This window comes from Schistocerca cancellata, chromosome 7, assembly GCF_023864275.1.
Source record: "Schistocerca cancellata isolate TAMUIC-IGC-003103 chromosome 7, iqSchCanc2.1, whole genome shotgun sequence".
NCBI lineage: Eukaryota > Metazoa > Arthropoda > Insecta > Orthoptera > Acrididae > Schistocerca > Schistocerca cancellata.
Genome location: NC_064632.1, coordinates 473,043,494 through 473,056,672, shown reverse-complemented (window position 1 = coordinate 473,056,672; position 13,179 = coordinate 473,043,494). Strand labels below are relative to the sequence as shown.

General features: G+C 42.7%; 1 protein-coding gene across 1 annotated transcript in view; it reads right to left on the bottom strand.

Moving 5' to 3' along the window:
* The window catches only part of LOC126092834 (protein O-mannosyl-transferase TMTC2-like), a 445,889-nt gene that overhangs the window by 31,758 nt on the left and 400,952 nt on the right, over positions 1-13,179 (bottom strand). Inside the window, exon 9 of the mRNA XM_049908564.1 lies at positions 5,901-6,079. Coding sequence (XP_049764521.1) covers positions 5,901-6,079 — 179 coding nt within the window. The remainder of the gene's footprint in view (positions 1-5,900; positions 6,080-13,179) is intronic.

Sequence of the window (13,179 nt, the reverse complement as noted above, 5' to 3'; positions counted from 1 at the left end):
CCTTGACTTGCGCCGTAAGGCGATCAGGTGTCCGCTTAAAAGGTCAAGGGTCCATTACACACAGGAGGCGGTTACACGGGTAGCGGGGTTTGTATGGAGTGGACTGGGAGATTTTTTTTAGCTTAGGGGGTCTGGGGGAAGAACAAAATGTGGTTCAAACTCAAAGGGTGCAAAGGGTTGACGTAGGAACCATAGGTATTATACCGCTAAGCTGTTGTAGCTGTGTTGGGAAAGATCAGAGATCCGAGCGCTAACAGGAAACACTGAAGCTACAGTCGTTGTAGATACTGAAAGCTGGAAAAAGCCGGAAATAAGGAAAGCCTACAGAAAGAATCTAACGATGTTCGGAAAGTATAGAGTAAATACGACTGGTGGTGGCGTGTTTATTGTTGTTAGTATTAGTTTATCCTATAGTGAATCTAACCAGGTACTTCCCATCAGTTAATATGGGTAGAGGTCGTGCTCAACAACCGGAATAAATTAATAATTACGATACTGCAGTGTTTGTGTTATTCTGAACTATGTTGCAAAGTTCCTTTGGACATGCATGCATTCTATTGGCAACTCCAGCGGTGCTAATAGAATTTTTCCCCTCTTGTAACATTCCTGTTGTTTCTCTAATGAATTTTTCAGCATCATCGAACTGATAACATGTTTCTGTTTATTGCGCTCTGAAGTGGGATCATAACGGAATGATCCATCTGCCAAACTGTAATCTTTGCTTCTGTTTTGCACTTCTCATAAACTACTGTTTTTTTTCTTGCTTTTGGAATCTTTGTCTTCCATGATATTCACTCGTTGTAACTCTACTTAGTGTATTTCACAATACCGTTTTTTCAGCAGCTTCCCTCTATCAGCTTGCTAAGTATCTCACTCTATTCTCTTCACCAATTTAATTGCGTACTTCATCTGTTTTCTCTCAATCTGTTCATTCGCGTAGCTTATCGCACGTGAAATGTTTAATTTATCACTGTTCTGTGTTCTACTTTCCCATTCACCACTCGCCAAGACGTCCTTTATTACTTGTTGTCGTTTTGTTAAATATTAATCTCGTTTACCACGCTAAAATTCATGTAATACACTGTTCAGTACTTTACGCAATTCACTTTGACATAAATTTGTTTCACTGTGTATCATTTTCACTTTTACTTGAACCAATCTTACCAATTTCCAAAAATATAAGTACACGTGGTCTCGCCAGTGCCCACATACACATTTCTGAGCTGGAGCATATCTACTTCTACATCTACATCTACAAATAATTGTGCAACATAAACGAAAGTCGGTTGGTGTGGTGCTACATCTGAAAGATGGTGTCTATTCAAATTTCGCGCCAATTGCGTGAGAATGTCTCTGTGAGGATGCAAATCAGGTTTCCTTTAAATACACGCCAGTAACGGTCGTGAAGTTAGTTACCTTCGATATTTGACGTGGTGATTTGATATTAATCAAAAATGCCTTTAAGGCGACAAAGAAGCCTTTATCAACACCTCACTGTGTTTGAGGAGGCCATGTAATATGGCTACGAGATGCTAGATGTTTTTTCTGCGATACTGGAATGTAGCCACAGTAGCCACAGTACATGATTGCTGACAGCGGTGGCCACGGTAAGGCAGGGTCGCAAGGAGACTGGGCTCCGAACGGCCACGGAGAGGGAAGACCATCGTGTTCGGCGTGTGGTTCTGTTGCATCGTACTGCGTTTGCAGCAGGAATTTGAGCAGCACAGCGACACAACGAACTGTTACAAATTGATTACGTCAAAGACAGCTCCGAGCCAGATCACTGTACCGTGCTTTCCACTGACCACAAACCACCACCATTTGAAGCTTCAGGGGTGCCAAACGAGAGCTCATTGGAGGGCACGGTGCAGGTCTTTTGCGCTTTCTATTGAAAGCTGGTTCTGCCACGGTCCCAGTGATGGCTGTGTGTAGGTTAGGAGGCCAGTTGAGTACCTGCAGCCAACCTGTCTGCGTGCTAGACACATTATACCTGCACTTGAAGTTATGGTCTGCTATCCGACTTCGTATGACAGTAAGAACACTCTCCTGGTTATCCCTTGCACTCTCTCTGCAAATTTGTACGTCAACCTGCTGATTTGATCTATTGTGCTGCCGTTGAAGAACAGCATTTCAGAAGTGTTTTCCAACAGGATAACGCTCACCCACACTCCACTGTTGTAATCCAACATGCTCTACAGAATTTAGACATGTTAAATCGGTCAGCTCGATCACCAGATCTGTCTCCAACCGAACACAAATAAGGCATCATCGGACGACAGCCCTAGCATCATCCACAAACGGCATTAGCCGTTCCTGTGTTGACCGAACAAGTGCAACAGGCATGGAACTCCGTTCCACAAACTGACATGGAGCACATGTAAAATGCAGTGCAAGTACATTTGCCAGCTTTCATGCAACATTCTGGTGGTTACGCCAGTTACTGATGTACCAGCATTTCACATATGCGGTGGCTTACCTCGTGCTTACATTAACCTTGCTTGCAATATTAATCACTTAAATATGTTTTCTAGACAAATTTATTTCAGAAATTTCATTACTCTACAATAGTTACCATTGGGTGCTGTGATATTTTCGTTCCGTCAGTGTATATAAGTACTTTCAGTACTTTGCCACTGTGAACTGCATGGCAGAGGGTTGTACCAGTTATCAGGTTTTCTTCAGTTTATTCACGTATCGAACGCAGGGAGAATGATTGTGTAAATTCCTCAGTGCGTGCTGTAATTAATCTGAATCTTTTGTCCTCATGACCCCTATGGGAGCAATACGTAGAAAGTTGTCGTTATTTGAAGCCGGTTCATGAAACTTTGTATGTAAATTTCCTCTTGATATTTCATGTCTATCTTAAAGTCTGCCAGTTGAGTTTCTTCACCGTCTTTCTGACACCCCGCCTTCATTGAAAAACATGCGTGACCATTCGTGCTGCTCTTCTCTGTTTACGCTCAGTGTCCACGGTTAGTCCTATTTACGGATCTCACACACTTGAGCGACATTCTGGAATGGGACGAATGAGAGAAATGTAAACAATCTCCTTTGTAGACTGATTGCATTTCTCCAGTATTCTATGAATAAACAAGTCTACCATCTGCTTCACCCACGACTAAGACAAAAAAATGTTACATCCTTGCAGTTGTAGTAGTTGGCTGATTCCAGCCGCCACCCATTGATATTTTAGTCATAAGAAACTGTATTTTTGTGAAGTGTAAAATTTTACGTTTCTGAACACTTAAGGTAAGAAGCCACTATTTAGACAACTTTGAAATCCCATCAATATCTGACTGAATAAATGCGCAGCTTCTATCAGACAGTACATCATTATAGACAACTTTATCAGCTACAGAAAGACTGTGGTTACTATTAATATAGTTCAGACGGTCATTAAGTACAAAATGAACAGCAAAGATCGCAACACACCTCCCCGGGCACACCCAGTCTTACTTCTACATCAGACGAGGACTCTCGAGCCAAGATAACAAGCTGCGCTCTCCCTTCCAAAAAGTCCTCAATCCATCAGAGATGTATCTTAATACCCCACCTGATCGTACTTTTGATAGTAAACAGCATCAAGTCAAATGTTTGTTGGAAATCAAGAAATTCTGCGTCTACCTGACTGCCTTGATCTCAAGCTTTCAGTACGACATGTGAGAAAAGTGTGAGTCGAATTTGGCATCATCCATGTTCTTAGAAGCCATGCTGGTTCGCATGGAGAAGGCCTTCTGATTAAGATATCTCACTATGTTTGAGTTGAAGGTATGTTCTAAGGTTATACAACAAATAGACACCGATGATAATGGAACGTTCGAGAATATTATCAAACGTACTTAAACATGCTAGTGTTTTCAAATATCATCGAACATTTTAGGAAGTCGTAGAACATTCTGGAACATTCTTCGATCTTCTGGATGATTGTTTTACTTTCTGGAACTTTTTACAATATTACTCAGCACCCCAGACGATCATGACTCCTTAGACTCTGAGTGGCCAGATGCTTCAGGACCTTCTCAAAAGAAGTTCATTGGCTTGGTCTCCTCTTTTAACACTCATATATTCGAGACTAACCCCTGTAGTTCCAGACCGACACCTTCTTCATGGATGGGAGATGGAGGTTTGGTTCAAATGGCTCTGAGCACTATGGGACTCAACATCTGAGGTCATCAGTCCCCTAGAACTTAGAACTACTTGAACCTAACTAACCTAAGGACATCACACACATACATGCCTGAGGGAGGATTATAACCTGCGAGTAGCGGTCGCGCGGTCCCAGACTGTAGCGCCTAGAACCACTCGGCCACACCGTCCGGCAGATGGAGGTTTACCATACTATATAACCCCTTTGGCGCTGCAGGAATGGGTTGCTGATCTATAGCGGAGTGCACGGACCAACCACGCTTGGATAGGTATTATGTACATAAAGCAGATTTTATGTATGGGTATGAGTATGTTCAGAATGTCCTCCAAAACCCCTGGATTGATTTCTATCATGTTTGTTACAGAAACAGCAGGCATCAAAAGTATCAGCACTGTATTGTCTGTAGCCTTCTAACTGCAACATGAGTGGAGGTGTGGGCAAAAACGTGTTTTTTCCAGCCCCTGGCTGCCTAAACTACAGGAATTTTGTTTGGCAACTGTGGTGTCACCGCCAGACACCACACTTGCTAGGTGGTAGCCTTTAAATCGGTCGCGGTCCGTTAGTATACGTCGGACCCGCGTGTCGCCACTATCAGTGATTGCAGACCGAGCGCCGCCACACGGCAGGTCTAGAGAGACTTCCTAGCACTCGCCCCAGTTGTACAGCCGACTTTGTTAGCGATGGTTCACTGACAAAATACGCTCTCATTTGCCGAGACGATAGTTAGCATAGCCTTGAGCTACGTCATTTGCTACGACCTAGCCAGGCGCCATTACCAGTTACTATTGGTGCTGTAAAATATGTACTGTCAAGAGCGATGTTCACCAATTATGGATTAAAGTTAAGTATTCCAGCAGCTACGTATTATTTTTGCTAGTCTCATTTCCCTGTCCTGTTCCAGACCTCACGCCAGCCTGCGTGAGCTTAAACGCGTGCCTTTCGGCTTCCTCATAGTGGATTGGCTGTCTTGCCAATCCACAACAGCAACAGCATTGGCCTGCCAAGTCACCCTACTTTGCAGGGCAACCTACATATCAGGGGCAAGAAATAGTTTTCAAGGCTTCAGCACGTAGGTTGCCCTGCAAATCATTCATGTCGTGTTTGAGTACTATCACTCTGCTTTATTCATGTGCTTTGCATGGCGGCCTGTTTGCCAGGGGTAAATACATGATTTTCAAATCCTTAATATACAGCCTTATGTATATGACAAGCATCTTGTTGGAGAAGTATTGGCATCCTTTATTGCAGGAGTGCAATAAAGGTCCAGGTTGAGATGGACAGAGTAGGGGATGGAGAAAGGTTTTTTGTGGAGGAAATGGCCAGAGAGAGGGGAGGGGGAGGGGGAAGATGCATGAATGAAGTGGATGATACAGAAGGTCGGTAGGTAGGTGGAAAAGGAAGAGGGCGACGTGAAGATAGAGGTGAGTGTAGGAGGTGGACAAGTAGAGCGATGGTGGAGGGGGAGATGAAGTTGTCTTCAACATATGTGTTGGACACAAAATTCGGGCGAAGCCACGGGGAAAAAGCTAGTTATATATATTGATATTGATTACAGTTCTATATATCTCCACACCTTACTGCTAGAAATGGAAATATCAACTAATGTGAGGGTTGGCTTCCTGTTTTAGGACAATCTATCCAGTCAGCAATACACTGGTGTCTTACGTGCTGTGTCGGACAACAGAACAATTGCAAACAGACGCCTGGCCGTACCGTGTAGATACAGCGAGAAAGAAGAGTGTCTGCTCGTTACCTGCGGCCGCAGCTGGACGGCGCGGCGGTAGAAGCGCTCAGCGCGGCCGGTGAGTCCGGCCACCCGCAGCGAGGAGGCGGCGGCCAGCGCGAGGTCGAGTCGCGCGGGCAGCAGGTCGGCCGCCGCCTCGAAGCGCAGCGCCGCCTCCGCGTGCCGCTGCTGGCCCGACAGGAACTGGCCTGCCACAACAACGCACCCGCTGCAGTGGCGGCTCGCCCAAAGGGAATCTGCGTAGCACTTGCAGCGAGGGGATGAAGAATATCTGGACACTTTATGCTGGTTAATGGCTAGAGGAAACAGTCAGCTCGTTGATATCAAATGAGATACTCGAAAATACTGAAATACGAGGGTCACTCCAAAAGAAATGTACAATATCTTTTTCAATCCACCTTTTATTCTACAAAATGGTTCAAATGGCTCTGAGCACCATGGGACTTGACTTCTGAGTTCATCAGTCCCCTAGACTTACAACTAATGAAACCTAACTAACCTAAGGACATCACACACATCCATGCCCGAGGCAGGATTCGAACCTGCGACTGTAGCGGTCGCGCGGTTCCAGGCTGTAGCGCCTAGAACCGCTCAGCCACCCCGGCCGGCTTTTATTCTACATGTTTGAAAGTTTTACAGTGTGTAGATACATCCTTTAGGAACAATATTTCCATTTCTCCACATAATTTCCATCCCTCTCAGCTGCCTTACGCCATCTTGGAACCAGCGCATGTATACCCGCACGGTAAAATTCACGACCAACCTGTTGGAGCCACTATTTGGCAGCGTGCACAAGGGAGTCATCATCTTCAAACCTCGTTCCACGAAGAGAGTCTTCCAGTTTCCCGAGTAAATGATAGTCACATGGAGCCAGGCCAAGACTGCAAGGCGAGTGTTTCAGTGTCGTCCATCCGAGTTTTTTGATCGTTTCCATGGTTGTTTGACTGACATGTGGCCGTGCATTGTCGTGCAACAGCAAAACATCCTGCTTTTACCGATATGGTCGAACACGACTAAGTCGAGATTGAAGTTTCTTCAGTGTCGTCACATATGCATCAGAATTAATGGGGTTCCTCTTGGCATGATGTCCACAATTAAGAGTCCTTCGGAATCGAAAAACACTGTAGCCATAACTTTTCCAGCAGAAGGTGTGGTTTTGAATTATTTTTTTCTTGGGTGAATTTGCATGATGCCAATCCACTGATTGCCTCTTCGTCTCTGGTGAAAAATGATGGAGACATGTTTTATCACCTGTCACAATTCTTCCAAGAAATTCATCTCCACCATTCTCATACTGTTCCAAATGTTCGCTGCATACCGTTTTTCTTGTTTCTTTGTGAGCTACTGTCAATATCCTAGGAACCCACCTCGCACAAACCCTTTTTAACGCCAACACTTTCAGTATTCTGCAAACACTTCCTTCCCCAATCCCAAGGTAGCGTGACAAATCGTTCACTGTGATGCGTCTGTCAGCAGTCACCAACTCGTTAACTGTATGCACATTGTCTGGAGTGTGTGCAGTACAAGGCCTGCCGCTGCGAGGACAGTCCTCAATATTGCCGTGCCCGCTTTCATCACGAAACCTGCTTGCCCACCGACTAACTGTTCTGCGATCGACAGCATCATCTCCATACACCCTTTTCAACCTCTTGTGGATGTTTCCCATTGTCTCGTTTTCACAGCACAGGAATTCTATGACAGCCCGTTGCTTCGGACGAACGTCAAGTGTAGCAGCCATCTTGAAGACATGATGTGACGGCGCCACTCACGGGAACATGTTGAACTAAGCTTGAAAACAAATGGGAAGGATGTATCTACACACTGTAAAACTTTCGCACATGCAGAATGAAAACTGTATTTTTACAAAAATAGTGTGCAATTCTTTTGGAGTGACCCTCGTACTTATGATGAAATACGAAACTTACCAGCACTTGTTAAAAATTCTGCTCATTTCTAAGACTTCACTAAGCAATGTTCCCTGTCTAAGGCAGCCCTGGACGATGATCTATAACCAACTGGGCGAGTGCTGCTCTTTTATCTTCCTAGTAACTTCTGTCAGCAATCGTCCGATCATTGGCGGATTGTACTCGTCCGGAAATTGGCCGAGGCGAAGTCGATAACATCGTCTTCAGCGCCACCCTTGGCGCTCGTGGAACTCGCGCAAGTGGCGAGTAAAATTTCTAAATTTGTGGTAAGATCTTACGGGACCAAACTGGTTAGGTCATCGGTCCCTAAGCTTACACACTACTTAATCTAACTTAAACTAACTGAAACTATCGACAACTCTCACACCCATGCCCGAGGGAGGACTCGAACCTCCGACGGGGGGAGCCGCGCGGAACGTGACGCCTGAGACTGCGCGACTACCCCGCGTCGCTAGGTGGCAAGTCTCTATGGCACTGACAACAGCTCGCATCTCTGCACCTGTGGTGCTTTTGGCCTGACTGTGTCTTCTTCGGACGACACAGCACAATTGTAATAGTGCTCCACAAGAAAGGAAGCATTCACGACATAAAGAGTTGTCTTACCTTAACTACTATCTGCGTTTTGTGCAAAGCTTTTACAAGGATATTATCAAATCGTTTCAGTCCAATCCTTGACGCAGCTCAGCCTATTGAGCAGATTGGATTCCGCAACAGCTTCAGCACACTAAACCGTTTTATTGTTCTCTGGGAAGTAGCATGCTGCGCAAATGAATATCGGACGCCTCAATGTATAGCCTCTGTACATTTTAGACTTTTGATTCGGTTATCCACCATTCTGTCATCCAAGTCTTAAATCACCTGGAGTGGAGTTGGACAATATTAAAATACAGTAACATATGTACGAAACTTCCACAGGTTTTCTTATTGTCAGAGAACCAATCGAAGAGTTTCCAATTCACAGAAGAGTGAAACAAGGGGACGGTATCCATCCCAAGATACTCACTGCCGTCCCGAAAATGACAATCTCAGTATTGAACTGGGAAAAAGAAGGAACTACAGTCAACGGCAAGAAACTTTGAGATGTACTGTTGGAAAGGATTTTGAAGAAGTGGAAGCGTCCGTATCAGAGGTCGCATCGGGAAAGTCAGACAGTGTGACTGAACATAAAACATTCCAAGACAAATTTTGTGTTACAAAATAGAACACTGTACAAACAACTCAAAAACACTCTACTGGACACTTCAGACAGCACATTTACCATTTCCAGTTTGTAAATACGACGGGAGAGATAATATATGAAATCTTTCGATGTATCACGCAGAGCTGTGAGACACTTGGGAGACATTCCACTGTCTTGAAGTAAAACATTGCACTAAAACTGAAAAAAAAAACTATTTTTTTAACGTGTCTTTCGCGATTTACGGCTGTGATTCCTGGACGCTTGATGAATATACGAGTCGGAAACGTCAAAACTGCACAGAGAGGCTTGTGAAGGTCTATATTGGGATTGATTAGGTAAGGCAAAATAGGTTAGATAACATTAGATCAGTCACTGACGTCAGAGGCATCTTAAAGCGAACAGCCGCTATGAAACGGCGAGGGCCGGCCATATTGCCAGAGGTACAAAGTGGTGCCGTCCAAGATGAAGACAGTCCAAAAGAAGGACCACCAGACCTGAGGAAAATCGCTTGAATCAACCAGATGAATATTGGGTGAGTCATCTCATAATGGAAGAAGATGTTGCAGACACACCTGGGCTCCGTACTTAACAGAAGCCACATAATTTAATGATGTAAATGGCTGATGGTTGTACGGATGAAAGTCGTCAAAGCGTACAAAACAGTTCAGTTGGAAACTTCAACATTATGAAGGGTGTACATCAGTCCTACAATCAGCCCATGATTGGTTCAGTTAATAAATAATAACTAGGATGTCGATATTTGCACTAGACTTTTCAATAAGTTCAGACACAGATACTTTAGTCATCTTAAAAATTAGGAGAGATAGCAAGTGTCATCCACATGATTCGATACTGGGTCAATTTGGTTTAGTTAATAACTGAAATGATGGATGTCGCTAGCTATACTAGGCTTCTCACTCAGTACACACACAGGTGCAGCAGTCATTCAAAACCCAGTGAGGGATTGAAATTGCCGTTCCACAGGGTTAGATACTTGGTCAATTCCTTATTCTGTCGAGGTGATCCACAAAATTTAAATGAGTCAAGAGGCAAAACTGATCCATTTTGCGACTAACATAAAGATTACAGTACCGTGACCAAAACCAATAAAAATTGGTTTCCGGATGCTATTACCCAATTGTCCACATGTTGACCAAAATTTGAACTAAAAGTCTATTTTGCAGGCCAGCTAAAAGTTTTATATTCTACTGCTTTTGCCATATCAACAACTCGAAAAATTCTGATATGTAAGTCTACAACATATTTTACATATTTTAGGGCTTAGCTACTATTACAGAAGGTTAATCACTTCACAAAAGAGTAATTATAATTATGTGTTAGATGCACACAACCACACCTTATAAGAAGCTGTGTGAGTAACTGGGAATATTAACCAATTGTTGACTAACAATCTTTGCAGTTAACAGCACATTTCAAAAGTAGGAAGGTATTCACAAAACAGTACTGAAGAAAGAAAAGGTATTTTCGCTTCCTGCAACTGAATCACACAACACATTTCGAGATGGTAGGCGCTCTATTAACCCTGCTTGGAAATCTACGAAGGATAAAGTTATCACAGAACATAAGTCTATTACAAACAGAATTATGATTTTGAAATCCGTGTTGCAAAATGATGAGAAAGCTTTTCTTTTTAATCGCAGAGGCTTACGAACTCAGTTACAAGCAACTAAATTGCATGTATCAAGTAATATTAAGAATTTGGGTAAATATATTTGTGCAGCTTTTGTTCAGAGAACGCGTCTCACGTCACAAAATTTATAGCCCTCATCATCTTTGTAAAAAAATATTGCTAACTATCTAGCCAAAACTACAAAAAATGTGACAGGCTGGTAGACTGTACAGACTATTTAATACAAGGAGAGAAAAAAATTAAGGCGAAAGTGATAAACGTTGAATAGAAGGAGAGGTTTGTGTAACACTGAGATTTGGCAGTGTACACAAGAATAAGGAAAGCTGCTAACGCCATTGTGAGACTGTACTGAACAGCCGATGCTGGTATGTTATAAACTGATTAACAGAAGTTAACAATACATTTTTTTTAACAAAAACATTGATGTGAAGTAATTACCATGCCGTTAAGAACGTGTTTCAGGAATAAGACGTATGTAATTCAGTGCAACGCAGAAGGCAATAACAGACTTTGAGAAACCGTCAGTGAAAGAAAGTCTAAGTTTCTAAGCATTGTAAATGTAGGTTGACATTGCGATGCGTCTGCTTACACAGCACTTTCATTTCTGCACAGTATGTTTCGCCTTTTTTCGTGAATAGTAATGCTTATACTTGCTACAATCTGTAAGAATTGGCTATAAACGATTTAGAACTATCGATATAAGCTGTTTAGGAACCTCTGTGTTTGATTATCATTTTAGGTCTTTGGCGAGTCAGTTTGCTCTGGATCTATAGTATCCGTTAGAGGGTATAGAGATGTGTTCCTTCTCGTTTAAAAGTAGCACGCCATCAATTCTTGGTCACTTGTTGTTCACACTTGGTCGAAGGGGCACTTTGTGCTGTATTCTGACGTTAAGGAAGAAGATGCCTTTGCTAACAGAGGTCCATGCTGTTGAGCAGACGCTTCAATGCATAACCAGTCGGCCCAGGCCAACTACATTTAGTTACTGTGATGAAGGGAAGTTTAAGTGGCAGCGTTGGAGCGGGAATGTTTGCTTGTATCACTCCGAGCGTCGCTATCCAGACACTTGTTTCCACACAGTTTAATAGGTGCTCATAGGTTGCTATCGCCAGCTATTTGTAAGCTGTTTATTTCATCACTTACTGCTTTACTGCACTCTGAGCTATTATGGATTCAAAGATGTCAACCTCTGCTGAAATGTAAAATTAAATTTTTCACGGAATCGGATCACGTATTTCAGAAGATGTTGCTTTGGTTCCAAAGTTGAATCTTGGAACTGTATTTTTGAAATATCACTTTTGGGCTGTACAATTTTTCTCTTGTATCTAAAGTAAATATATTATCAATACATTGCTTGTTAAACTCACTAAACGAATTCATTTAATCGAAAACTTTATAAGTTGTATTTCATGTACTTGAAACTGCCACTCTTGCTGGGCGCCATCTTGTTGTCTTCCGTAAGTAACGTATGTAAGTTCCAGTCATTCCGATTAATAGCCGCTGAACAACGGACTTCCCACCGAGAATTATGAGCAATGTTAAGCAGAATTTCTCTGCATGCTAATTCGGTTTCAGGTGCTGCTAATAAGTTGGTGGATCAGCGTGTACTATAGTGCTGCTGTGAGGCATCGTGTGGTGTAGCGTCACTTAACTGTTACAGTGTTATGTACACAGGCAGCCATGGCTTTTACATGATTCCACTAATTAATTAATTATTTCAGCATTCTGAATGTATGTGTGCACAAGTTGGGAGACAGCCCCATTCTACAGCTGGGCACTACAAGCAGAAAGCTAACACATGCTTAAAATTTTGCAGCTACGAACTGTTGTCATCACGTGTTTTATTTACAATTATGATAGATTGAGGATCCCATTTCTTTTCGTTGCGCTGAATTTATGAATGTGTATATTGTATGACTACCTTTTATTCACTACACGAGTCAGTTCATGTCACTAAGTTTGTTCCGTTGGGCATTAGAAGTACAAGTATTCGTTCTGCATGTCATGAAAGTATTTAGGGCTTATTTGTCACTACTTATGAGTGGTAGTGATACACACACACACACACACATACACACACATGTTGTTTCAGGTATAGTAAATATTTTAGGAGATTGTAAAATAAATCAGTTTAAATATAACATTCTATGTAACATGTGCCCAGTTTTTATTAATTTACAGAGACACAGCTGTTCGAATGTAACTCAAAAAAATACTTAGTCAAGGTGTTAAGCAAATGATTGCGTTCGAATTTGATTTTCGCAATTCACGTCTACGACTTCATTGCACTTTGTAATTGTCGTAAAACACCACATGGAGCTCTTGTAAGGGCGCCTCTGCCTTCTTCCATACGGACAGCGCTATTCATAATCCCAACGATCAGTTTTTCTTTTTTGTTTGGTTTTTGTATGCATATGTTGCCTTTCAAAAAGTAGCCAGATAAAATCTTGGGACTCTCACAGCCTGAAAGATGACTATTTCTATCGGTTCATCTTATGGAGAATTTTGGGTTTGATGATGTGTCACCTGATG